Source organism: Falco peregrinus, chromosome 1, assembly GCF_023634155.1.
Source record: "Falco peregrinus isolate bFalPer1 chromosome 1, bFalPer1.pri, whole genome shotgun sequence".
NCBI classification, from domain to species: domain Eukaryota; kingdom Metazoa; phylum Chordata; class Aves; order Falconiformes; family Falconidae; genus Falco; species Falco peregrinus.
In genome coordinates, this window is record NC_073721.1 from 91,908,849 (window position 1) to 91,936,385 (window position 27,537).

At 45.0% G+C, this 27,537-nt stretch overlaps 1 protein-coding gene across 5 annotated transcripts in view; it reads right to left on the bottom strand.

The window, feature by feature from the left end:
* BCL11B (BCL11 transcription factor B) overlaps positions 1-27,537 on the bottom strand; it is a 96,850-nt gene that overhangs the window by 56,356 nt on the left and 12,957 nt on the right. For 3 of the 5 annotated variants that reach the window (XM_055812736.1, XM_055812756.1, XM_055812741.1), the window contains exon 2: positions 25,492-25,857. In XM_055812736.1, the coding sequence (XP_055668711.1) occupies positions 25,492-25,857 (366 nt within the window). Of the gene's footprint in view, positions 1-25,491; positions 25,861-27,537 lie in introns of all 5 variants that reach the window. The other 2 variants (XM_055812731.1, XM_055812749.1) reach the window with 1 other exon arrangement.

Sequence of the window (27,537 nt, forward strand, 5' to 3'; positions counted from 1 at the left end):
ATGTCACTCAGAAGGTGTTTTTATGTCCTTTGATGTATATACAAGGAAATATAAAAAGCACTAACCTATTATTAGAAAGGAAAGGGTTAGTAAGGGAGAGGAAGAATGGACAAAGAGAGACTCCGGCAGATGCTCAGGGAATACCACCACCACTCCTGAGTCCAGCACTAAGAGGCAAAGACTGCGGGGCTACCAGACCAGGTGGCTGAGTCTGCCCCTACAAGCAAAGTCAAATCAGGTGATTCCTCCTCCTCTTTGCCACCACTTTAGGGTTTGCTCCTTTGTCACAAATCAGGACAGTCCTATCTAGAATGAGATCGGTGGCAAATCATGAAGGGGAATCATACCTACTGGCCTCAAGGAAATGCACAGAGAAAAGGGGAGCTCCACCATTAGGTACGTGATACATTTTCATAGCTATAAAAAGAGGAACAGTGGTGCCCAGAAACACTCAGCTTGTGTTTGCTAGCAACATGTTCATGTTTTACCTCTCCAGCTCCTCTTCTGTGGGATTTTTCCGCATAAAGGCTCTATCTAAAGCTGAAAATGAAGACAGGGGCTCTATCATTCTTCAGCTTAATTGCTACAGGTGATGGACAAACACAAAATGAACAAACAGACAAAAAGATAAACAAATACGGATAGGTAGACAGACGGTATCCTAAGGTGGTGCTGAGAGTTTTCTGCCTCAACCCATGCAGCACCAGGCAAGGGAGGGGAGCCAGTCTCTGGCATTCTATGGCAAATTGACCACATCGTCTTGCACAAAGGTTTCAAAAAGCAAACACCCCTGCAAGCCACCCCTGACTGCCGCAAAGTGCACAGCAACAACGAGCACTAAGGGAAAGCAGACCACAAGAACTGCATTGCAATCCTGGAGGCAAATACCCAATCCGGATAGGGTGAACAGGCGCACACATGCAGCTCTGTGTTGCTCAGACATCGCTGACACGATGTGCGAGGCTCGATTTTCCTCTTGGTCAGCCCTGGGAAATCACTCACCTGCACTGCAGATCTCAATTATATATTCTGCATTCAGTCTGCACAGATGTGAAGGGGAGTTTTGCACGTAGCACAAGTGTGAAACATGCACAGGGACTGTCACCATGTAAATAAAAGATCTGCATTGCTGATGGTAAAGGAGAATTTTGTCCTCATGCTTAAACAAACTCAGCGTATACTCAGTGCCTTTACATGGCAGTAGCTCACAGGTTATATTGACTCCTATGCACACAGCTAAGAGTAATATTTTTTTCTCTCTGCTATTTTTAAACTTGCAAAGAAGAAAACAAGGTAAACTGGACATGACCTCAGAAGATGGAAATGAGCATAAGAGCCTAGATGAATGTGACAAAAGCCACAATCAAGGCATAAACTGCATCTTTTTGTTGTCCCTCTCCCTGAGCCTAAGCATAACTGGCTATATGATACGGTATATGTAAACCACCATGCTCCTCTGGCACACCTGCAAGAAAAGTCCCTGAGCAAAGCACAAAGATGAAGCCACAAGCAACTCTCACAATGTCCCACCTCAGCACGGTTTAGACCAGGGGACCCGATTTGAATTTAAGAGAACTTGCTTTACGTCTCACATCACATGTAAATGCAGGCACACGTAGCTGGTGCCTCCCTGGGGGTGCTGTGTGCTTGCAGGGGTGGGTGCCTGGGTGTGTATATATGTGCACAGGCAGACGGGCAGGTGGTGCACAGGCAGACGCGTAAGCCACTTAACAGGGCTTGAACCAAGTTTTTCTGTGTGTCTCTCTGTGCCTGTCTGGTGATGGAAAATCAATCAATAGCTGGTTAGAGACTAAAGCTCAGCTCTATTATTAAAAAACTCTCTTTCAATAAAAAGAAAAACATCTGTTCAAACAGTGTATGGCTACAAATTCAGAGTGCAGGCTGCAGCCTCATCCCTACCCTGTGCAATTCATGTTCAGGGAGAGTACTGCAGATGTTTTGAGATGGGTTTTACATGTACCATTGCAGCAGCTTTGAACAGACACATCCAAAAGTGAAAGACAGATCTATTCACTAATCTTTCCAAAAGATTTTTTCCCAAGCTTTTCCTAAAACTAGTTGTCTCATCTGTATTACACCCTCTCATATGGACCGTTCCCACCTGCTATTATTATCTTTCTACCATGTCTTTTCATACAGATACCAACAAGGCTGACAAAACAAATGTACACAAGCACACGTGTACACACACAGAGCATAGAGACACATGCACAAACGTTTCCAACAGCATCTAGCAGAGCAACGCATGCACACCCTGCAAGCGGCAGACAAACAGCACCCCCCAGGAAAGGCAGAACAACCCAGTGGTATCGGCAGACGTGCTATTATACACACTCGTGCACGGAGCGCGGCGCTCAGCCAGACACACCTGCACACCAGCCTTTTCCTCTTCCCCCAGCACACACACAGCAGTTTTGGTGCAGTTCCCCTGCACCAACTTATGATGCTAAGACTAAAACTTTGCTTGAGCTGGAAATGGAAAGGCTGCACTGGGGAGGGAAGGAGGAGGGCAGGGAAGAGATTTGTTGTATTTTGCTCAGGGATTTTTAGGGGGGGTGGGGGGGAAACAAGGATTCCCTTTGAATTGATACATTTCTTTTTCCCAAGAATTTCAAATGATAATGCATAAATGAGCCACAGATCAAGAACAGCGATGTGGTGAGCAAGAATGAGAGAGTGTGAGTGAGGGGCACTGGCACAGAAATTTGACAGTACCCCAACTCCCCCCCTTCCTCCCCCCATGCCAAGACATTAATTCTCACAAGTCGGAGAAAATTACTATGCATGAATGCAAAAAGCATGATCAGGAGTAATTAACATGGCTTCATATGCAAATTTTATTAATGCAGAAGTACAAAGTCATTATGCAAATGAAACTTACGTCAACTCTCTTGACAAATATTCATCTCTAAAGCTCAAGTTTCTCCCTTCTAATTTTTTTTTTTTAAATTTTTTGGTGTAAAACCAAAAAAAAAAAAGTGACGAGGACTGTTTGACAAGTTTGCAAAGTTGTTTTTCAACGGGATAAATTTATTCTTGCATTGTTGATATTTTTTTTTGTTGTTGTTGTTGGCAGGTACACGACAGCTCATGGAGGAGAGCGGGAGGATGGGGGACGCGGGCTACCAGCAGCAGGCAGCCAATCAAAACGCCAGCGGCTGTAATGAGCGCGATTGATGACTGTTTGGCTTTACTGCAGGGTAATGAACTAGAATCCAGTCTGAGGAGGAAAAAAATATGAATATTCATGAAGCTGTGCTCCTGCCTTTGATGATTAAAGAAATTTTTAATATTCAAATAAGCGCTTGCCAAGTGATTAACAAAGAACAAGCACGCAGGAATATGGAAATGGAGCTGTGGAAGATTTGGGAGTCACAGTCTGTGCAGAAAAGACAGCAGAAATTTCATAAACAAGATAGGCAGATAACCCAATTCAAATCTGAGCAAATAAAGGGGGGAAAAATCTCCTTCTTTTTCATCAGTTTGGGTATTGTATCAGTCACTTTGTTTTAGGGTGCGAAGGAGAACAAAAGCAACCGATGCAATAAGACAGGGGAAAAGTCCAAACCCTGAGAAACCCAACCCAGCAATTACAAAGTAAGAATCCTGGGTGAGAAACCGATAGGAAAATGATGGCTAAGTCCACTGTCTGCTGTGGGCTATTGCTTTTCAAAAGCAGGTGCCTGCCTGATGCTGAGAGCATACCAGCTACTGAGAACCACCAACTTGTTGTATACGACAGGCAGGAGTCGAAAGTGTCCCAAAATAACAGACTGGTCCCTGCAGTTAAACCCCCTTCCTTGGCTAGAGGGTGCACTGTGGGGTTTGACAGTGTCTGGGAGAGGAGGGAGGGAGTATAACAGAAAGAAGAAATATTATTGCTGGGGGGGGACAGGAGACAACAAAAAAAAGTGCAAAAGGAGGATGCAAGAAGGTCTCAGCTGCCCACCCTGGTAATCAGTTGGTAAGAAATGTGTTTTCCACGTCTGAGCCAGAAAAGGTCCTTCACTCCCCACAGGTTTCTGAACAAGGATACAAAAACCCAGCCACATTACAAAATGTCTGATAAGTTCAGGCTCTCACAGTTTAATAGCTTCACTAAGGATTCACACGGAAGCACATAATAACAATATTAGCTGCTAAAATGACTTTGCAGTTAAAATACATCTAATTAGCAGCCAGCGACATCCTTTTTTTTTTGGGGGGGGGGGGGGGGCGGGCAGGGCAGGGGGAGCGGGGTGTGTGTCTTTCTTTGGAAAAACAGTTAACTTCAGGGCTACTTCATACCAGAATGAAATGCTATTGAGCTCTTTCTGTTACTCAAAAGCCAGAGTAAGGCCGTCTTCAAGCTCTTAGGGCACTGGAAAACCAACTCACCTTCTTTGTTATTAGATCCTGCGGTTTCACAGGCCTGTTTGGCTTTTCTGCAGATCTTTAAAATCTCTGGTTAATTATTTCCTATTTTAAAAACCTAAAGAAAGCATAGGCTAGGTACCACTTAATTATTAGCTGGTGTCTTCAGAATGTAACATTTCAACTCTACTTTAAAAAAAAAAATAGTAAAAGTAACAGCATGAGAACAATGCTACAAAATCTAGAAAATGGCCATGACTGGAACCTTCAGAGCTGCCATGAAAACACATCATGGAGCTAATGGGATTTTCCCCCCTATATCTGCTCCATTTTTGGAGATATAAAAATACCCACTATTGATGTACCACAGGAATAGAAAAGGGAAAAACAAAAGGAAAGGGGAAGGAGGGGGAGAAAAAAAAAAAGAAACGCCTAAACACAAGATAAGGTTAAACACCATGCAGGGGTATTGCTGGGAGTCTTTCCTCTGAATAATGCCAAGACCTTTCGAAGATGCCTGTTGTCTCTAGGTGTACGTGGGCGGGTGAAGTGTGATATTACATAACACGCACGCAGCAGCGGCTGTGCACAACCGTACTGATTAAAACGCTTGACTGTGAAACTCAGCTCTCCATTTCCTGGGCTGTTCGTAGCTCGTGTCAGACCCTTGAAACACCATAAATGTTATCCTTTGTCTATGAGAATCCTTGGCTTTATTTTAATCAATGCATTTTCTTTTTTAATGACAGAGAAGCAACTACCAGCTCATACAGTTGGTTTCTTTGAAGCCCTTCTGAAATGGCAGTTGAGTTCTGCCATATAAATGTGAATACTTAATCTTTATGCCACATTTTCTTCCTTTCTTTAAAAGCACCGCATTTACATATTTCTGGAGAATAATGGTACTTCAGCAGGGCAGGTGAACACACATTTCTGCATATGGATTCAATGGGAAAAAGTATTAAGAGTCAATATCATAAAAATCAGCCCCCAAATTTAAGCGGCTTGAATTGAGCGCACAGCTGTGGTTGCCTGTCAGTACTTAGATGCTGTAATAATAATAACAACAACAATAATAACAATAATAATAATAATAAGCCTTTCATGTCTCTAGTGCCTTCCACACAAAGATCTGGAAGCACTTTACAAAGATAAATAAACTGAGCTTGGAACACCCCATGTGGTTAATAAATATCCTAATATATCTAAATATCCTGTTTTGAGCATGCAACTCTTCTCACTGCGTAAAAATCCACATTTTAGGTTGTCCATATATTTGTACATGGTATTTGGAAGGCTGAGACATCCAAGGGCAGGCCGTGGAGATTTTTACTTACCTAAAAGACCATGTGGATTCCCAGAAGTAGCCCACACTATGCCTGCAAGATTGCTCATATAGTGTCAAAACCCATTTTTTAGGAAATGGGAGGGGGGTGTCATCACTGGACCTGCTCAGGCGCCGGGATGGGAGTCTCGCAGGGGCGTCCAGGTGCCACATGGCAGCACTGGCAGCATCCCTGTAAGCCAGGTCCCTGCGGGGGCTCCTGCAGGAGTAGCCATCTCCCGTCCCACCTGATGCTCATCTAAACCAGCTCCTGGCCCCTTGTCTGTGCTTTGAACATGAAGCTAAGGAAAAAACCAGAACAACTTGGCTCACCCCCATTAAACACACATGAAAAAAGGCTCTCGCCTACCCCAAGGCTGCATTCATTGCTTCCTCCTGCTGTGCCCTCTGCCCACCCTACCGACACAAGAGTTTGCCCCAGGATGACCATATCCCTCTGCTATGAGAGCAACCAAGAAGGAGAACAGGGGCAGGACTGGGCCTAAAAACATCATAAGGGATAAGGAAATACAGCATGTTGACAGACGTGACATAAAAGTAACACAGGAAAGCAGGGTGTTTTCTCATCTCAGCAGGGTGGTCTTGCAGACAAGGCTCTGGGCTGGGGAGTGGACTGGGGCACACACCTCAGGGCACAAGCCACCCAGTTACCACACATCCCCTCCTGCAGCGTGGCTCTCCCCATCCCTCTGCCTGTCTGGTCTGTTCAGCCCCAAAATGCTTCCAAGCTCTTGCTCCAGGGGTGCAGAGTGCCTAACACAATGGTGCCCTGATCTGAGTTGCAATGTCCAGAAGCTACCACAATAAACTAACAAATAGCAATAATCACCCTGATTTGTGGAGTATGCTTTCCAAAAGGCATAAAGGGTTGACAATAAACAGTTCATCAATTTTCCCAAGTTTGTTCCCCAACTCTTGTAATTAAGTCCTGGGGAGTTTCAATGGTTGTAAAAATCCTTGTGGGGATTAAAATTTTTAGGCCTGATTATACCATGAATATTTCTATATACCAGCAAATATTCCTGATGTAATTGAAACACATAGCCCCCCCAACAGACAATCGCAGCAATTTAACAAGCCCTGGAATTAATAAAGGAACTCAGCGGATAGAAAGAGCTGTTTCCAAAGGGCAAAATAATATATACAGGCAGCTAGAGAGAGAAATACCACTACAAATAATCAGAGGGCTTGACCACAAACACATGGTCAAGAGGCTAAAAGGAAGGAAGTGAACTGGACACAGAAGAGCCCAGATGGACAGGAGTCAGTAACACTGGTGGACTTCTCTGCCTTCGCCATTTGGGACTGAGCCCAGCTCACACCGGCAGATGCTGCACTGCACACACGTATCCTCAGGCAGAGTATGGCCTCTGGAAAAAGAGAACCGCAGGATTTGCTGCTCAGGTAAGTACCTCTTCCTTGCTCAAAAGTTTGCCTTCAGCTAGTATTTTTGAAATCTGTCCCACAGTGAAAAAAAAAACCAAACCCACACCACACACCACTGATAGAATTAGGCAGGATGAGCCTTTAGCAGCTCCTCAGCTGTTTGGTAGCAAAAACAATTCCTGGAAGGGGAGGGAACTTGGGGAGAGGCAGATGAAGTCACCCTGCTCCTCTGTGCCTCAGTCTCCCCATCTGTGAATATCAGCTAATGACATCCACCTGATTTAGTTAAATGTCCTGGAAACTAAAAAGACTCCATAACAGCAATATGTTAAGCAGTAGCACTGTTAACTGCTTCACTGCTGGAAATGTGAAGGAGGACCATCAGGTGATGCTGATGTCCCTGTAAAGCACAGATAGACAAACTTAATATACAGGCACAATTAGCTTTTGGAGAGAATCACAGCTCCTGTTTTCTTGGCTTACCCTTTGCCAAAGTAGGCATTTTATAAGTGCTATATTCCAATGTGAAAAAACCAGACTACCTGGCTAGTGTGAACACGTACATTACATTTCAAGCAATATAAGTGTGTTTGAGGAGTCCCACTAACATGCATGTTTATGTTTCACAAATTTTCCTTTGTGTATGGAGCATGTTCACACTCAGAGCACTTCACCAACACCAAGCAAACTTAAACAAGCAAAGCAGGGCAAGTGATTAGGGCAGGGCGGGGACACAAGACACAGAGGTTTTTAAGATTATGATTCTTTTTGAATTTTGGATCTCTCAGGGGAAAAGCAATCCAGCTGCATGTGTACAAGCAGGCCCAAGTCTGATAACTGAATCTGTCAAATTAAATGACTGGAGCAATCAAAAAACAATCCACCAAACAAGGGGAACCCTGAGGATCTATCTAAAGCTTCAGTCCTCAATTTACTGGACACCAGCACAACAGAGTAAATAATACTCTCTGAATGGAAAAGAGGCTAGAAAATTAACTAGCTTTTAAATGACAAAAGAAAGCAGACAAATAAATCAGCAACCGGCAATCTAGTTCACACTATAATGTAAGTTAAAACAGGGAACTAATAAACCAATGTTTCATTTGCACAAGGAAGCATGTTGCAAACCTGCGCCCAATCCTGCTGCTAAATAGCACAATGAAAAGTTTCACCCAAAGACTAGGATCCCAGCAGAATTTGGCCCGTCACAAGTGCTAATTAGACAGGATAACTGAACCCTGCACCAGGAGAGGTAATACACAAGTAGGGTATAAAACAAACACCTTACCCCTTTCAGTACAACAAAACTGAGCAAAGCCAGCTACAGGAAACCAAGAACCATTCTACATACAGGACATTTTTTCTAAGTTATATTTTTTCTGGACCAGATTTCCCCATAACTACCGATTCACCCATTCATTTGTACAGAACAGCATCTTTCTCCATAAGATAAAGGGCTTTTTATTATCAGGCCTGCTTGAAATGAAAGCCGAAGTTGATTACCCAGGAAAGTGTATTCAAATAAACAAAAAAAAAGATTGTAACAAAACAGAGATAGTGTACAAACCAAGATGAAGCAAATAATTCCTTCCAACGTCCATGGTCAGGATGAAGAAACAATATTAAATTCATACCTATCACCCCAGTAAAATAAAGGCTAGTAGGGTTTTGTTTTGTTTCTGATGAAAATGTCAATATACTCAAACGGCAGCTTATTGCTGTGTATCAATCTAACCAAATCTTTCTATAACCTCTTGCATTACAAGCAAAATCTCTAAAATGTCACCAACTAAGAAACTGAACTAGCCTGTAATTAGTTTCAACAAAGAAGTCCTTTTAACCCTAATTTTCTAGATGTAGATGGCATTTCTGAAGTAAGTGTTATGAACCTTCCTTAAGGACAAGCAGAATCAAACTGTAAAATCATAAAGAGCCATCTAGTAGTTCTTCCTCTAAGCAAGCCTTTTATTTCCCTGTAATAAATTCAAATCCAGTCTTCAGTCTCTTAATAGGTGATCAGAGAAAATATGCATGCACACCTAAACCGCTACAACAAACCTTATTTTTTAAATAACACTTCAATCACTAATATAATAAAGACTTGTAACACGTTAGCACTGGTATCATTATTCCTTATGATTCAATATTCTAATGACTGACTGTAACAGAGGTTTATGTTCTGCCGAGGTTTATACCACTATTTAATGTAATTAAGCAAACTGGCAGCCAATGCCTCTATGGAAATATCATTTCTATAGTAGAGTATTCCCACCAGAAATTCAGAGGAATCATAACATACAAACTTTGATTCTGTTTATTTTTTCCCCTGTTCTGAAACTGATCTGGCATTTCTTGGACTTAGTAAAGTGGAAGAAGGAATTAATTTGGCTTCTGTAGGCATGTTATTATTGACAATACTAATAATGTATGACAAATAGGCCATCCCCGCTCCTCTATTTCAGCAGGCATTGCAGCCTGTAACATCGCTCTGCAAAACCCTGGAGCTGGACTCTCCTCATGCTGGGAGCCCTGCGAGTGTACCAGCAATGGGGTTTTAAGTAAGCCATTAAAATGCTAATATTCAGCATGGGCCAGATCCCTGTTACCACTGAAAGCAGAACTAAAGCTCCTCTGGAGACAGGATAAGGCCCTTCCAATGTGATCAAAGAGTAAATACATGCAAAGCTCTGATGGGAAAAAGGATCTTTTTTCTAATTTTAAAACCAAACAGGGACAGTCCACCAGGCTCGTAATCCATGTTACAGTCACATCTGGGATCACTGACAACTGGGATAACAGCAGTGAGGAGGATCGGTCCAGGCTGAAAAGTTGCCACCTGAGGTCAAAGAGGAGTGCTTAATATCCAGGACTGCATCAAAACATAGTTTTGGTACATTAGCCTTTTGGGCTACACCCCCCTCCACTCAACACAGCTCTGCCGATGACAGTAGATATGCTGCATATATATACACATAAACCTACAGACATGAACATATAGCTGTGCACAGCTTTGTCACATCTGCATTCACCCTACCTTGCAAAGAGGAGCTCAGCCCCTTCAGCAGCCTTCACTCAAGTAAGAAGTTTATGAAGCCACCCAGGAGAGCAGGGGCAGAATTCAGCCCCAAAACCAGACTTTGCCAGCTGCCCACAACAGCAGAGCTCAAGAGCCAACTTGGTTAAAATAAAGGCTTAGTTACCTCTTTCTCCCAGCTGCAAAGCATTCTGTAAAGGGGAAAAAAAACCCCAACACTGAAACAAAACCCACACCCATCTGGGGGGGCGGGGGTGGGGGGGGTGGGGGTGGGGTGGGGAATGGGACAAGGAATGATAATGAGAAAGTGAAAAAGCCTGGTTCCTATTATTGCTATCTCCAGCTCTTTTACCTCCACAAACAGCTTCAAGGAAAGGAGGGCTTCTGGAACAGAAGTTCAACTTTCCTTAATCTGGGGTTTTAAACTGCTAGGATCTGGTTACATCTTCTCCTTCTCCAGATTTTAATACTTTTCTTTTATATTATAATACTGGGAGGGGGGAAGAAGGGGGAGAATCTCAGTGTCACTGTAAGAAAGAAGTCACCGGGTTTTGCAATCCAGCAGCTTCCTTGGCAGAGGGAACTGCTGGTTGGCATAATCCACTCGTTTGACAAAACTACTATTTCTGGGCACAAGCTCAAAAACAGGTAGGAAGCAAATGCTGAGAAATAAGGAAGTAAAAACAGCCAACAGATTTTTCACTACCAAGAACGCCAAGAGTAAACATGATTTATTTAGCTGTGTTTAACATGTCTCTTCTGCACTAGACTGCAGAAATCTGCTTGCATTTAGAGCAGGAGGAGGAGGAGGAGGCGGGGGGGAGGGGATGAAAAGGGAATCCATTACGGCGCTCCACTGGTACTTTCTGAATTGTTCAGTCACACAGTTTTATTGAGTACAAGTATTTTCTAGCCCAAAATATATTCATGTGTCAGAAGAAAGCAGCACTAATCTGCTGTTAATTAACAAGCTGCTGCTAACAAAAGATGAAGGACCCAATTCATACAAACAATATTTACGTGGGTGTCGCATGATTTTGTCACAGATCTTTTATTTTCCTCTCCCCCACCCCTCTTTTCCCCCCTGCCTCCTCCTCTTCCTCGGCACCCCAGTTGCGGAGATGCAGCATGGAGGAGTCCCTGCTCCTCTTGGGACCAACAGCCACAGTGGAGGTGAGTGTACCCAGACTTACCCGACCCAGCCAAACTCAGACAGGTTCTCGCCTGAGGCACCCAGCTCCGGGGACCCCATCTCCCCATGCAAGGAAGGACCCTATCGTATGCTCTCAAGTGAAATTTCCTTAGATCCTTATTCAATTATGAGGCAGAAGCCATCTTCTGGCACCATGCCCACGGCGGCAATGCTGCCCAGGCTCTGGGAAGTGGCACGAAGCCTGCCTTCCTCACCAGCAGTGTGCAGGCTGCGAGAGGGAATGGGTGAGATTGGTGCCCTCCCCAGCGCTCTGCCTGTGATTTCATATTGTTTCAGTCCAACCGTTTTGCCAAAGAGTTGGAGAGGGGGGAACATGCTAACAGCATGGGAGACCCGGAGGGATTTGGGCTTCTTCAAAAATACCAATGCATACACAGAAGGATAGGGGCTATGAGCAGTGAACCCAGAGGGCAGGGTCTCCCGGCAATACCCCTGCTGCCATCTCCTGCTCCCTGCTGTCACTCTGGATGGCAGCACTTGTGGTACCATCCAGAGGGGTGCTGAGCACAGCAGGCTACCCTGAGCCCCCACCAGATGCAGGCAGACACTTTGGAAAATCACGCCATTCACACCTTTTCTGCCTTATCCAAGAAATGAGAGTGGCTATCTGCACATCTCCTGTGGGTGGTGATTTAAAGCTGGTGCTGGCAAAGAGATGGGAGGGTTAAAACCAACAGAAAGGAGCACTAAAAATTCCTGGATCTGCTCCAGTCCCAGGAACAAAGGTGGGACTGCAGGACTGGAGAAAAGGCTGATGGTCTCCTGCGTTTTACCCAGCAAACCACGAAGACCTGCCCCAGAGAAGGGTTACAGGGGATGGGGTTTAGGCTCTGCTCAGCACTGCCATCACACAGCCATGGCTGGGAGAACTGTAGGGACGCAAGGGTGGGAAACAGAACTATTCAAGCGTGATTTTAGAAGTGCCAGGGTTCTCCCGTGATGGCATGCTGGGGTGATATTTCTGCTAGCACAGTGCTCTGCACACCCCAGTTAGTGTCTCACCTCGAAGGCCACAGTTTCCTCGGTAAGAAACAAACTCCGCTGGAGCGTACACACATCAGGCCTTCCAGGTTTTCTCTCTGTGCCCTTACCCTGTTCCCCAAAACATGGGTTTTTCACTGCAAAAGTCACAGCCACCAGTTCAGCACATTCCCTGAGCACCCTTGCCAGCACCCAGTCCCGCTTGCTGGCCACAGCTCTCCCCCCTGCAGGACCTGCTCTGGGCTCTGCCCTGGCAGGAGCCTCCAAGAGGGACCAGCCTGGAATGTAAACTAGCACCGACTCTTCCCCACATCTTCCATCCTTCCTGCATGTCCAGTCACCTTTGCCATTTCTAGATCAGCATTTTAACAAAGTCCTGGCCTGGGCTTGTTCAAAGATGTATTTTTAAATTTTTTTATTTTTTTTTAACAGTGATACCTGAAACACTGACATTTACCATTTGAAAAGCAAAGCAAACACATTTAAATAAGCATCTTAAAAGAGCTAATGAAAGAGAAACATCTATTGGTATCGCATTCTCCACTTACTATTTCTCAAAAAAATAAACCTTTCCAGACTGCAAGGAAGCCTCCCAACAGCCAAGACAACAGGAGTTCCCAAGCTCCCCACAGAGTGATTGAGGGCAACCGGTGCAGCACCCCACCTAGGTAATGCCTGCTGCAAGCTGCCGGTCGCCCAGCACAAACCCTAGCCTGAGCAGCCCCAAGGCTCCTGCACTAACCGAGACCTCATCACTTCAGCTCATCAGCCCTTCCAAAACATGCAGGTGCATTTGCTAGGGGTCGCTGACAGACGCCGCTGCACCCATAACCTCCCCCTGCTTAAATATGTCTAATGAAAGTTAATTGATGGATAGGGAGCATTGAGGGCTGAGGGTGTTTTTCGTCACCCACAGAGCAGACGTGGTTAGGGTGAGGCCAGTCCAAGTCGATGCATTGCCAAAAGCACCCTGACCTGAAGGATGGGTGTTGCTGGTGTCCAGCAAAGATGTCCTTTGCCCCTGTGCACCTAGCACTGCTAACAGAGAGCTAGCTTGTGCATCCCCTTCAAGAAACAGCTCCGATGGGGTATCCTCAATCAGCTTCAACATGAAAAATAAAGTGCACCATCTTAAATGATGAACTTTGCACAATGAGGATAGCATCCTTCAGTGGAGCCCGAGGAGGCTGGAGTGGGGGCTCAGGGGCTTTTTAGGGGGTTTTGAGGGTTACTGATTTTAACGTCTTTCTGCAAAAAGGCCCTCTACCATAAACATTAATCAACCATTGTATTCTGCCTTTTAGTCTTGAACAATTATAAGTACAGTTTTGTAATCTTTAGCCATATTTACTGATACTCAAAGGCAGATTCTATCTTGTTAGATTGTTATAAATGGGACCCCAGGGAATCAGCACACAGGCGAAGGCAGATGTGAGAGAGCTTTCTCTGAGCTCGGGTGTGCTTCAGTTTTCTACTGCTGAAATTACGAATGTTTTGGAGGAAAAAAAACAACTTTAGTTTCCTCTGCCAGATCATTACATAGACTAAAAAAAAAAGATCCATTTTTCTGAACTTAAGATTCTTTTAAGGTTTACTGTTAAATTTCAAAGTGTGTTTTACATGTGCTGGCCACTTGTATGCATGAAAGTTTTAGAGACAGGCGCAGGAAAGGTTTCTGATTATAAACAAAGAAAGAAACCCACAAATTCTATCTCATTCTCTCTTAGTTAAATAGATTGTTTCTGCTCCAGACCTGTTTCATAATACCATAAAACACAGGCATGTTTCCTACACTAGATTTGAGAAGCTGTCACATTAAAGGTAAACTTTTAATCTGCTATAGACAAACAGCACACATTTTTATTTCCTGAGTAACAGCTCTGGAGAAATGTTTAAACAAGAATTTAAGAGCTTTGTGGTAAAGCCACATATAGGGGTCTCAGACAGCTACTGGGTTTGAGCTTCTTTTCTTTGTTGTTGCCTTTTTTTAATTCTTTAAACAACCTACTCAAAAGTAGACTTCTAGTAGCAGAGTAACCAAGATGCACAGTAAAGTGAACCTCTAGGCTTGCTCTTATTTCTAGTTAATAAAAAGAAATGTTTTAACTGAAACACAGGACCAAATTTCTAGTTATACATCCCCATCTTTTATTTTCTTGAGACTTGGAATCAAATACATTTAAGAAGTTAATTGTGTCACAATTAGTAACACATTAGTTCTCCGATATTTTTAATAGCAATCCAGGTTTTTCCCCAAGGCACTTAAAAATGGCAGCCTTGGCTATACTCTCCGTTTTTTAAAACCCCATGCACTTTCTTCTTTAAAAACCTCCCACATGCATTTCACTTGGGTCTGAAAATACCAGCACAGATCTTAATCCTGCCGACACTTACAGACATACTCAACTTTCTGCACATCAGTAATCCTGCTGACTGCAAAAGGACCGTTGGCATACCTACAGCTTGGTGCAGGCTAAGGATGCAATCCTGCCTTCGCTAAAGCCAGTGGCAAAACCCCCATTGACGTCAATAAGATGATGCTTTAACATCCAGTTTGTTGCAGGACTGGGACCATCCTCATTTCAAGGTACTTTCCCAAACTCTCTTTTGGGGTTGGGGGTTTTTTTTCTCCTTTTTTTCTTCCTGCTCTTTCTCCCCCTCACCTCCCACACTCACTCTTGTGGGGCCCCATATTGAGACCACTTGAAAACTTCTGCCTTTCAAATCCCTCCACAAGGGAAACCCCCCTCACTGAGACAGGAAACATCCTTTGCAGGTAAAGCTGAAAGAAACTATTTTGCCCCGCTGCGTGCGTTTGAGTAAACTAATTAAAACCTGGGAACTTGGGTTCCAAATGATGCCAAGAAGCAATCATTAATATGAGCTGAACTGAAATGGGAAGCTCCAGACATTTAAAATTAGCTGTAAGAAAAGGGTGTGTGTGTGTGTGTGTGTTAAGTGGAGGGCAAAGATTTTTGTTTTTAACTTTGCAGTAAAGCCAACTAAGTGCAGCTTGGGCTGCATGGGGTTAAAATGAATTTGCGGGGGGATGCTGTACAGTGAGGGGTGAAGGTGCTGCTGAAAAACAGGGGAGGGGGAAAGCAGTGGCAGCCGGCTCAGAAGCACGGCAGTGCTGTGAAGAGCAGGTAGAAGTGAGCAAACCAGCTGAACCGCTTGCAGAATTAATCAGTAACAAAGAGGCTGGAGCTGTTGGCGGGCTTCAGCCCTTGAACCTGGACTCTGCTCTATAAATTTCAACTTGGAATGGCTCTCTACTTGTTGAAAGACAGGTTGGCTCCAGGCCAAGCCATAGGGGGAAGGGGAAAAAAAAAAAAGGCCAAAAAAAAATTCCTTCTTGCTCAGGAAACTTCCCTTCAGTTTCTAACTCTTTTTATGAGCTAGTAATAAGGCACTCTAGAAAACGGGAAACGAAAAGCAAGTATTGAAAGGAAAAAATGAGCCAGGAGTTGTTTAATAAAGAAAATAAAACAAGTAGGTGCTAAATTCAAATCTGGATTTTGCCTGCACACAAGTACATCAGCTGTAATAGAAGACTTCAGGGTGCCTTGCCAATAATTCAAAGGAAACTTTTACAGTTACATTAGCTGGCTACAGGTTAGACTCTCAAAATAGTAAATGTCTTAAAAGAAGACTGTTTAATCCCTGTCTGCCATCTCGTCTTGTTCTCTCCTCCCCCAGCACTCCACCTTGTTTAAATGACCATTATGAAAGTAGCATAGTATAAAAAAACATGTAGAACCATCATTTATTCAGCAGCATCTCTTTCTTTTCCTATTTTTCCCCTCTTCAAACAGGGGGGTGCGGGAGAACCAACACTCTCCTCAGCCTCTGCTCATTGCTAAGGCAGTTTCAGCCACAAATACCTTGCCGCCGCAGTGCTTTCCCAGAGTAAGCAGACAAGGAGTGGGCTGGGGCAGAGTGAGGGGCTGGAGTGCGGAGGGGGGAGCTGTCAAAGTGGGAAGAAAGAAGGCAAACATCTATTCAGAAGCCAGACGTGCTGAGCTAGGTCAGCTGCAGGGACACAGCCCCTTGCAGCAGCTATGCAATTATGTCCAAAGTCTGCACAGCACCAAGAGTCCCAAACCTGCATGCCAGGGCTGGACCAGAGGATCTAGGGCAGCTGGAAGAAGGTATATAATGACTTTAATTGCTCTTCAGAGATGCTAAAGGGTAGATGAGATACTCTTTAGCTAGAGCAGAGGGCTGATGCTCTATACCGCTTGCAAGAATACATGCAGATAAAATAGCCTAATGAGAGAGTGGAGAGAGAAATATGGTAAGTGCCAGCCATGATCAAAAGGTGAAATAAAATATCAAAATAAAATGCAGCCTGATCAGAGCATGGAGGACAGGGATACACAATCTCTTCACCGAAAGTGGCTGTTAAGGTAAATTAGATTAATCACTCCTACCTCCCTTCCTCCCTAGACTCTTTTGTTTTTGATGAAGGGGCTTACTCCTGTAATGCTGAATGCTGTCCAAGGCTGCTGGACATTTAAAGCTATATGCTTAACATGACTGCGACACACACATATCCTGTACTTCCACTTTCCAGGAAAACAGGGATCTGCTACTTGGTAGGTCTTTTCCATCTGCAGCTTTTATGACCCTACCGAGAGACCGGAGAGCAGTGTCCCCGTTTTCTCGCTCAAGAAATACGCTACCAAACACCAGAAGAAAGAGCAAGTTTAAGAGCTGTTGGACTTAACCGTGGTTTATGCTGATCATGCTCAAATCTTTCTGCAAAGGCATACATGCAAAGAGGAAAAAACAACAACCGCTAAGTAACCACTTCACATCTGCTATTAAGATTATTAAACTCCTTACAAGCAGTATCTACCCCACCTTCCCCACTACACACAAACATACACACACCCCCAAGCTCTGCAACATGGCAACTAGGAGCCAAGACGGCTCTCCCGGCTGCAGCAACCACATTCATTCCTGTTAAGGGGTTAACGATTCGTTTCCACTACTTCTCTCGAGAAAACCTACAATGAAAACATTGGCTCACGAAAGCGTTCTCACTGCCAGAATGCCACAGCGCGAGTGAAAAGTCCGTTTTGTTTTCATTACATCTCTGGGATTTCCGGCTTAACTCCTGAGCTTAGACACCAAATCCCTAGATACCCCACCCACCCACTTTTTCTTCTTTTTTTTTTTTTTATAACATTTCTATTGCACAGCCCACCAATTACCATTTGGAGGGTGGGAGGGAACAGGGAGAAGGAACCATGCTGAAAAAGATGCTCTTGTCCGAGCGAGTGTGCGTGTCTCCCAAGTCAGGAGCTAACCAGTTTCTCCAGGCTTCCACGGTTGTCTGCTGAGAAACACAGTTTTATTTCTGTACCTGGCCTCTCTCCTCTATTTCTCACCCTCCGGGCTCCCATCTTCCCACTTGGCCACCAAAGCCAGCACTGAAACTCAGCCCCAAATCTATGCCCTTTGAAGTTATGCGACATGACATAGAAATCCAAGCCTTTCTTGTACAAAAAGTATGATTACTTCACAGGGGTTTTTTTCTCCAGTTATGATAGAAAAATGTTCCAATCTCCAAAAAAACCTAGAAAGGTTCAACCTTTAGGTCACAGCCGATTTGGTCACTGTGTGTATAGGCAGCACAGTTCAAACACGGGCTGAAAAAGAAAAACAATCTATGGAAAAGACATGAAGGGAGGAGGCAGCCTCATGCTATAGCAGCACTTCTGTCCTGCTGAAGCAAAGCAACAATTTCTGTGCCTTTATGTATTTATTCACCATCAGAGAGGAACAGCAACTTTTTCTGTCTATATGGGTGCTTTTCTCTTTTGTAATACTTGCACGCAACTGGCTCTCCTTCGGCTACATCCCAGCGCAAAATTCCCCTGCGAATGCACACAGACTCCTTTCTTGCAGTCAATACTCCACTGAGCACAAGCCCATTGCTATTAGTCACATCCAGACAAATGCCAAAGCAGTCTGTAGGATGGTTGGGCACTATTTTTACTTTGCTCCTAACAGCTGCTTGCAAAGTTGTTAAGAAAAAGAAGTAATGACTGGCTGACCAGTGCCTTTTCATCATGTATCATTAGTGTTGCCTAAAAACTCGATCTTTCCATGCTAACAGTAATCGGAGATACACAGATGGTTTCTGGTCTTCCACACATGGTCCAAGTAATTTCACAAGAGGGACTAAATAAAGACAAAAAACCACTTTGTTGGGTGACATTTTTACCAAGCTGTACCTCTGAGTAAGTCCAGAGTCCTTCCACTGAATTAAAAGAGGGTAAGAGAAGTGCCTAGCCAGTGCAAGCAAGCAAGTTTTGCTCTTAAAGAGTGACTCCCAATGCACATCCACCCCAGAGCAACATGGCCACATGCACTGAACAACCACCTTAAATCCCCTCTCATCAGCCTGCAAAACGGCACTTCTGCCAAAAAGGTTTTACCTAGCATTGTCACACATAAAACCAAAGATGACTATAACTAAGAGAGATTAGAGAGAGACAAAATAACAGCAGAGAGCTCCCATTTTGCAGTTCAGTGCCCTGTGCATTCAGGGGCAGGTCCCCGCTTGTGCCGCCCAATCAATCCGGCATGGCACGGACAGTTTCAGGCGAGTTACCCCAGGTGGAAATGGGGCAGAGTGGGGTGATGCTGCCCCTCCAGCACCGACACCTGCCTTCCCCGCCTGGCGGGGTTCCTAACCGCACACAGGGTGCTGAACATAACTTTGAAAAACAGGATGGTAAAAGGAACAAAACAAAAAGCTAAAACCGGCAGGGAGGATCAAGGGCATAATATTCTTCAGCGGTGTTTTTAGCTTGGGTTTTTTTCATTTCATAGTTGACACTGGTAGAGCCTCGGTGCCTGGCAATGTCAGATCCTGGGCAGGACACGGCTGGGGGTGAGCTGAGATGGTGGCAGGGAGAGGGCAGCCGGTGGCCCCTGGGCTGGGGCTGAGCAGAGGGCACTGGAGCTGGGCCACATGGGTGTGGTGGAGTTCAAGCAAGGGAAAGAAAATGTTTTGTAATCGGCAGGTTTCTCACCTTTAACTCCCGCCAGGATTAGCAGGGTGCTTACCGCTGCCTTGGCGGGAGACACAGCCGCAGCCCTGCCATCCCTCCCTGCCAAGCTGCAGGGGCACGCTGACAACAGGCGGCTGCCAAGCCACCCCTGGGCACCCTCCACACCACTCCTTCTTAGGATCCCCCGAAGTGGGAGATCATGTCCCCTGGAGACCCCCACACTGGTCTCCACCTGGCCTCACCGGCAGCCTTAAAACTTTAAGCCCTCAGTATTTCATCAGCCCCTTGTCATGCTTGAAGCCACAGTGAACCAGGGGAGGGCAGCTGCCACCACAGGCCTCAGCCATGGGCAGGGGATGTCCTGTCCCCAGAGGAGAGCCAGGCTCCCTCGACATCCCCCCTGCCCTGCTCCAGGTGCCAGCAGGGCTCTGGGTGAGATCACCCCGGTTTGGTTTTCTCCTCACGACCCAAGTCAGGCCCTCGGTGAGGTCCCCAGGGGCAGGAGGCTTGCTCCTTAACCCAGCTCCCAGGGGAGCGGCAGCTGGCGCTCGCGGGGGTAGGGGGTGGGGGGGGGGTGTGTGTCCCCTCCACAACACCGATTAGAAAAACACATTGCTAAATACTTGATGAAGCAGCAGAGGAGGAGGAGGAGGAGGCCTGGTAACTCCTCCGTGCTCAGGGAAAGCCTGGCAGACGTGAGGGAAGAAACAAGCCTGGAAAAGCCTCACGAAAAGGATTGCAGCTGCAACTCAAGTTTCTCGGGCACTGTTACTACACACTTCTGGAAGCCTCTTCACACCATGTTTTTCCTGGCCTGCCTTAAACAAGTCACTCCTGTGAGACCCACTGCCCTGGGGATGTGCCACGTCGGCCTGGGAAGGGGGATGGCCCCAAGCTCCGTACCAGCTCCTTGCTGCTCAGGACACCGCTCCCCAACCTGCCCAACATCGCTGCCACAGGCCTCGGGTTGTTTCAGTTCATGTTTTCCTCCCCTCACGTGTGAAGGCATCACGATGGCTGTCTGAGTCCTACAGTTAATATGGGTGCGCGGGTCCATAATGGTACATTGTAAGTGAATGTCTCAGGGTAGACAGCAATAATAATTAGCTGTCATGATTTGAAAAAAGGATAATCCATGTCATTGAGTTAACAATCACTCACACAACACACATGGATTTAACTAATCTTAATTTGGAGAAAAATAACAATTCTAAATATATCAAATAGCCTATTTCATGGCAACCTGCAGCGGTGTTTATCTCTGGCTTCCAGCACATACGAGTTATTTAGTTTCTCTCACTGGCAGTTTTACCATTCAAAAGCCTGAAATGAACATTCATGGAGCAGGGGTTGCAGTTAAATCCTACCTCTGACAGGGAGCCTTTTTTCACGATGCACATCTAGTTCAAGTACATAATATATAGAGCCCAGCACTGGCGGCTGGGATGGGATGAATAAGGAATTCAGATCAACCCCCTCCTCTTTCCTGGCACCATCTTTGCAGAAATTAACTACACTGTCTTAATGAACTTCTGCTGCTGGTGTGGTTACCTGTCTGCAAGGGTATGCTACCCCAAATGTGCAGACCAGCCAGTGAAGCTGGAGAAGGTCTGGTCCAAGAGGTGCCTGCCCCACAGAGTCTCTCCTCTCTGCTGGGGTTTTCTGAAACCATCCAGAATTAAAAACAAGCTGTTCAGTAGTTTTTCTTTAATCTGGATTGTTTCAGAGAGTCCTGCTAAACAGCTTGGTGGCCCGCAAGCCCAGCAGCACCATGAGGAGGACAGGAGATACCATTAAAGGACAGCAGGAGCCACCGCCCTGGGGCCTTCTTCAGCCAGGACAGGTCACCTAGTTATGCCCAAGATCTGATAAATATGAAAGACAGAGGTATAAAATAAAACAGTGGTCTAATTTTTTCCAAAATATCTGCCAGCGGTAAAGTGAAAGAAGCAGTGACTGATAACTCCTAGCCAACTCATTGGCCTGGCTGTGTTTTGCTGTGCGACAATCTGGTACATCTGTTTGATACTATCACACCCTCTGTACAAGAGGCAGAACTGATTTTCAAACAGGTCAGCCAATTTGGAAAAAAAAAAAAACAAAACAAAACAACTTCACAGGACAGACTGCTCCTAAGCAGGTCACGTCCTCCAAGTGCCAGCTAACATGTTACCACGCACCTTACGGACAGTGATAACTAAATGAAAGCACCTTGAAAAGCTTGGATTTGCAAGTTACCAGTCAGGAAAAATGACAGATTTCATTATCAGAAGGTCCTTAAAGGCTGACTGTGGAGATAAAGTTGCCTTTGTCTCTACTGATACCTAGAAATGTCAGTTGGAGATTTGCACTGTGTGTATGCAAATTCTTGCAGACTCCTGAACATTACCTGTCTCCCTCCAAGCGGCACAAGGTCTGTTGTGTGGTCAGGAGGCATTCAGTGACCAGAGCAAGCAGAGTTACCAAGAAAGAAGGAAAGAAAGAAAGAGAAAAAAGAAAGAAAGAAGGAAAGAAGGAAAGAAGGAAAGAAAGAAACAAGGAAAGAAAGAAAGAAGGAAAGAAAGAAAGAAAGAAAGAAAGAAAGAAAGAAAGAAAGAAAGAAAGAAAGAAAGAAAGAAAGAAAGAAAGAAAGAAAGAAAGAAAGAAAGAAAGAAAGAAAGAGAAAAAAGAAAGAAAGAAAGAAAGAAAGAAAGAAAGAAAGAAAGGTAAAAAGGAAGAGAGGAGGAAAGACCTCAGTACTGCAGTGCAGCCTGCACCAGAGTGAATGCTCCCCACCTCCTCACAGCCAGAGGGAAGAGGGGTGCAATGGCAGAGCCAACCTCAGCACCTGATGTACCCTCACTGCACTCAGCCATGGGAAGCTGTAAGGTTTGGCAGCTTAGTCACACCACAGAAGGCCACACAAATAATTTCGACCAAATAAGAAGGTCTACAAAAATAACACAAGATCAAGGAGAGGAGCTGAAACCTATTTGAGGGCAGCAGCGGTGGCAGCATATTTCAGGGAGCCCGAGTGGCGAGTGGGTGATTTCTGGCTTCCCTCTTCAAATATAAAGACTCAATTATCTTTGAACAGCTTGCTTTACACATGAATTGACACATTTATTTTACAATAAATAACTGAAAGTTATCTATGTTTCCTTTACTGTTAATCTACACAAAGAAATAATAAACAGAGCTTGTCTACAAAAATGCAACTACTGCAGTCCTCAGAATTCAATTAAGCTAAAATAATTAATGCTTCCACCATATTAAATTACTTTATACATTTGAGCCACTGAATTTTTTTTATTCTTTAATCTTTTTCGTCTTTTTATTTAATAAAAAAAAAGTTAGTTTCAGAGTGGGGCGGGTGCTGGCTAGGAGGGGGAAAAAAAAGAGCATGATTTGCTGTTAAAATGTAATGGTCTCCTTTAGCTGACACAGCATGTAGAGTGTTTTGTGCCTTTGATTAAAATAACATTTTAAATGCTTTGAACAAACATATCTCCCCATACTTCTAAGGGATTATTTTACATATTTCTTGGTGGAATAAAGAAATTCATTCTTCCTGTCGCAGTACAGAAAGGCTAAGAATATCTTTCGTCACATATAAAGTAAAAATACTGTAGGCTGTTGCATTATTACCAAAAAAAAAAAAAAAAAATAAAGAGAGGGGGTGGCGGGGTGGGAGAAAGCTGCCTTAGAGATTAAGTTTCCCTTTTATGAAATCGTATTTAGTCTCTTTTTTTAACAAATCTAACAACAATGCTCTACAGCCGCTCACTGGGAAATACCTTTAATGTTAAATGCAGATTCTGATTTTCTTGGCTAATGCAGAAAGCCTTTCTATTGAAATATAAATAAGGGGTTTGGTATATCCCACTAAAGCCTTTCCAGTGAATGACTTCTGTGGGTTTTTCATGGCTACCCTCCATGGCTGTAATGTGAGGCTTTTATCCTACTATTGAAAACTATCCGCTGCTATTAAAAAAAATATGGAAGGACACTGCACCTTTTTATCTCGGAGCTGGGCTCCTAATTGAGAAAGCATTATTACTGCACTATTTAGTGGATGTCCCTATCTCTGTGCACTGCTGAGAAAATGCCAATCAAATGATAAACCCTTTTATTTCTCTTGATTCAAAATCTTTCCGACATAGTTTCATTTGATATTCAGTTGAGTCTGAAAGAGATTAGGTGCTCCAGATTGGCTTTTAATTTTTTTTTCTATGCTTTTTCCACATGTGAACATCCCCTTCACCCCTTCCCTCAGCAGATTTTCTGCATTTGTTATATCGATGCTGACCCCCAGATGCCGGGATGGGACAGCACCCTGTGGGCTTGGTACGGCAGTTGAGGTATTTACAGACTGACCTTGGGTACAGATTAGTAAAAGATAAGATCTGGACTACAACTACAGCATAGGTCTCCTGGACCAACCTTACTAAGCACTGGGCACTTTCTGCAAGGGGCTGAGCACCATCAGCTCGCACAGAGATCAACAGCTATTGACAGTGCTCAGCACCATCCAGGAGACCTTCAGCAGACTGGCCGAGAAGGTCTTTAATATTTCTCTGCTCCCACCAAATGGGAAGGAAATCTAGCCCTCAGAGCTGCTACCCCATGAGGTAGTCATCTCTGCCAAGAAATGCATTCACAACTGCAAAGGGATGGGGAAAGCTGAAAAAGGATGAGAAAATGACAGGGTCAGGCCTTACAGCAGGGTTGCATACAACACTAGAGCACAGGCTGCCCCCAAAGCTACCGGCTGCCCCATGCCAAGATGGTGACTGCACCCAAAAAAGGATTCCTAGAAGACAACACAGTAGTCAATGAGTGGCATATGCCCTCTCCTAAGAGGCAGATCACCTGGAGATTTGAAGACTGCAGCAGTTCAAAGTTCGCATCCTCACTTATATGATGGCCAAGCCCATCAGAGGTGCTGGGGACTGACTCAGAGACCTCCAATGCTAAAAGCAGGACTCTCTAAAGCTTCAACTGTAAGGATAGCAGCTTCTTACAGGTCTTCTGGGGATCCTGTCATGGGGACATCCCTACTACAGGCAGGATCCTAGACTGTCAGATCTAATCCCATAGGACAGTTCCTAGAGAAATCAGGACAGTGGCAGCAAAGACAAATTGCTACTGGTCTCCTGTATGGGATACAGTCGATTTGAACAAAAAAGGCCTGTTTGAGGGGAGACCCTGCTGTGTAACATAAAACCCCCACTCACTAGCACGGAGCAGAGCCTTCCTTTCACTGCTGCAGAGGAACATGCCGCTGCAGAGGGGAGAAACGCCCTGCACAGCGGAAGCGGCCCCATGCCAGGCGCTCTGCAGGAACCGCTGCACAGCAGCTCGCCCAGGCAGATACCATTGCCCACCTGCCCACCTCTGAGCCGGGAGGTCCGCTGAGTAAATGTGAACTGCACCACGTAGGAGAATTTTAGAAATGCCTGCAGTTTGCTTTACCCAGGCCAGCCCGTGCTCTTGTCTCCTCATTCAAAAGACCCATTTGAGGCACGCACGTGAATGCAGGTGTCGCCCACCCCGACTCCAGCCACCTGCAGAGACCCAGGAGAGGTGGCCCAGGAAGTAATGCAGACCAGGAAGCTGACATCTGTCCCAGCAGAAGGAACAAGCAAGGACTTAACCCCAGCTTTAGCCCACACAACCAAACCTTCTTTCCAGTGCAGTCAGTTGGAAGAAGATTTTTCCACTGACGTCAGTGGGATCAGGATTTGGTCCTTCCCAGTAGGTCTGCATGTGACAAAGGGTATCTGAACTGGACTGAACTGAGCATTTTACTAAAGTCCCCTATCCCTCCACCACTGCAACCTGCTTAAGGATGCTCCTGAAATGGTTTCTGACCCAAACCTTCTGCTTTTTCCTACATGTACAGGCTGCCCCTTGGCCCTCCTGGGGGACTGAAAGGCCGCTTTCTCCAGGAGCTGGCCCTGCACAGATAGCTACATGGATTTACATGTGGGATGGACAGCCCTGCTAAGCCCTGAAGAGCCATGAGGATCCTCCAGACTGATGGCTCCTATAAAGACCTGTGACTGAAGCCTCTGTTTCATGGCACTTTCTAGAGGGCTCTCCTTAAAAGATTACCTAGGCAGTTGATTGAGTGTAAAACATGCTGTACCTGCAATGTTCTCCTGCTTGGGGCAAATTCCTTTTGTAGGCGTGAGAAGACGGTCTTCTTCATCGGGTGTGACTTGGATCCCGATTTCCACTGGCTCTGACACTTTCCTGAGCTCGGCGCGTGAGGAGGGGGGAGGGCTGCTCTTATCCATGCTCTTTTCATAGCAGGCACCACCAGTGCCATTGCACTGTTTTCTCTTGTGCTCTATAAAAACCAAGATGTCTCCCAGCGGGAAGTTCATCTGACACTGTCCACAGGTTAACAAGTCGGGGTCTGTCCCGCCTGCGGCGATGCTGATGCCACCCGGCTCTGCTATTGCCAGGCTCTCATCCTCGTCGGCGAGTGCCGGTTCCACATGGTCAGCCTCTGCTTTACATGGACAAGGAGAAAGAGGGAGGAAAGGGACGAGGGGAGAAGAGAAAGAGATTGCTTTGAATGTTCACAGACTCTGAAGGATGCATCACGAGAGGCCCAGCCTCCCCCCAACCCCCAAAGAAGGCAAGCCTGATTAGATCTTTCTTTTATTTTTCAGCTTTTCCGCTCTCCCAGAATGATTTCAATATATTTCGCAAACAAGCCTGCCTGAAACAAAATGGAAAGGCTGACCTGGCATAGCTTTCCTGACAGCTCCTTCCCACTGCTGCCAGCGCTGCAAGGATATCAGCAAAGAGCCATTTTGCAAATGTTCAAGCCCCAAGTCACTTTCTGAAATAGTTCCTCTCTTTTTATCCCACCTTCTCATTCCCACCACGTCTCTCAGCCATCTGGCCAAGGCCCCATCCAGCAAAGCTCATGCACCCAAATCCCTCCTCCTATTTCAGAGAGAGGGGAAAAGCTTGTGTCCTCCAAACAAGCAGGATCAGGCTCCCTGTGGCATACAAAACTAGTACCACCTTGTCCCATCACAAAGATACTGCCAAGGTTAAATGACCACCCATTAGCATGAATCACAGCAAACTATTTGCAAGAGTAAGGTAAGGAAGATACAGCCTCATGCGAAGTTAAGGGGTTTCAAAAGTGCGTACAGTGGGAAAGAGAATGAGGCACTTATTTAACATACTGGGAATATTGGCTGAGCCTGAAATCTTCCACTCTACTTTCCTGATGTCAAATAACCCTGCAGTTGTTATATAGGTTCATAAAAGTTTTTTGTTTAAATCTTGCCCACAGACCTGATGGATTTCATACCATTACCCCCAAAGACTGGGAAAGTATTTCTGAGTGACCTGCGTCAGTTTCTAAGAAATACATAACTTCTAATTTCACAATTAATAAAACACAGTGTGTTTTTAATGGGTATTTAGAAGATAATGCTTACATTATAAAATAATTATGGATCACAATCCATTTCTGGGGCAAAACGTGTTTTTTGGTTTGTTTTCTCTTGTTCTGCTGTGTAACTGCCAAATCATACAAACCTTGGTCTTTACTCAGGCAAAATTACCAGAGACTTTTGCCTAAGGCTGTTTTGCCTCTGCAAGGACTATAGGATTTGGGCTGAACAAAACAGAGGAACTAACAGTATGTAAATCAGTGAGTGAGACCTCTAATCGAATCAGGATTAAAGGAATAGGAGGAAAAATGTTCACTACTAGCCCGCGCAGTTTGCTTATGTGTTTCCTGGGGAAAGCAAGTCACACAAATATCTCAAAGAAGTAAGACAGAGATAAACAGATGTTATAATCCAGATCTGAATTCTCATCCTGGCTGAAAAACAAAAGGAATTTTTTCCCACTCTTCAGCAAATTGAAAAAGAAAAAAAATACAAAAAACAAACACGCATAGGAAAGAGATAAGAGGTAGAAGGTGAAATGTATTACCTGGCAACAAAAATGGTTGAACCTTGAAAAAGGCAGTTTAGAAAAAGAATTGCCCCCATTTTTGCCTTCCAGAATGAATAATTGATGGGTGTATCTACCAGCTGTATTGCAAGTTTCATCAGACTTCACTAACAGCAAAGCGGAGAGCAGCAGCAGCACCAGTGACAGCAGAAAAGGACAGGGACCTCAGAAAAGTGCTCAGGCATGAACCATCCTGCTGGAGCAG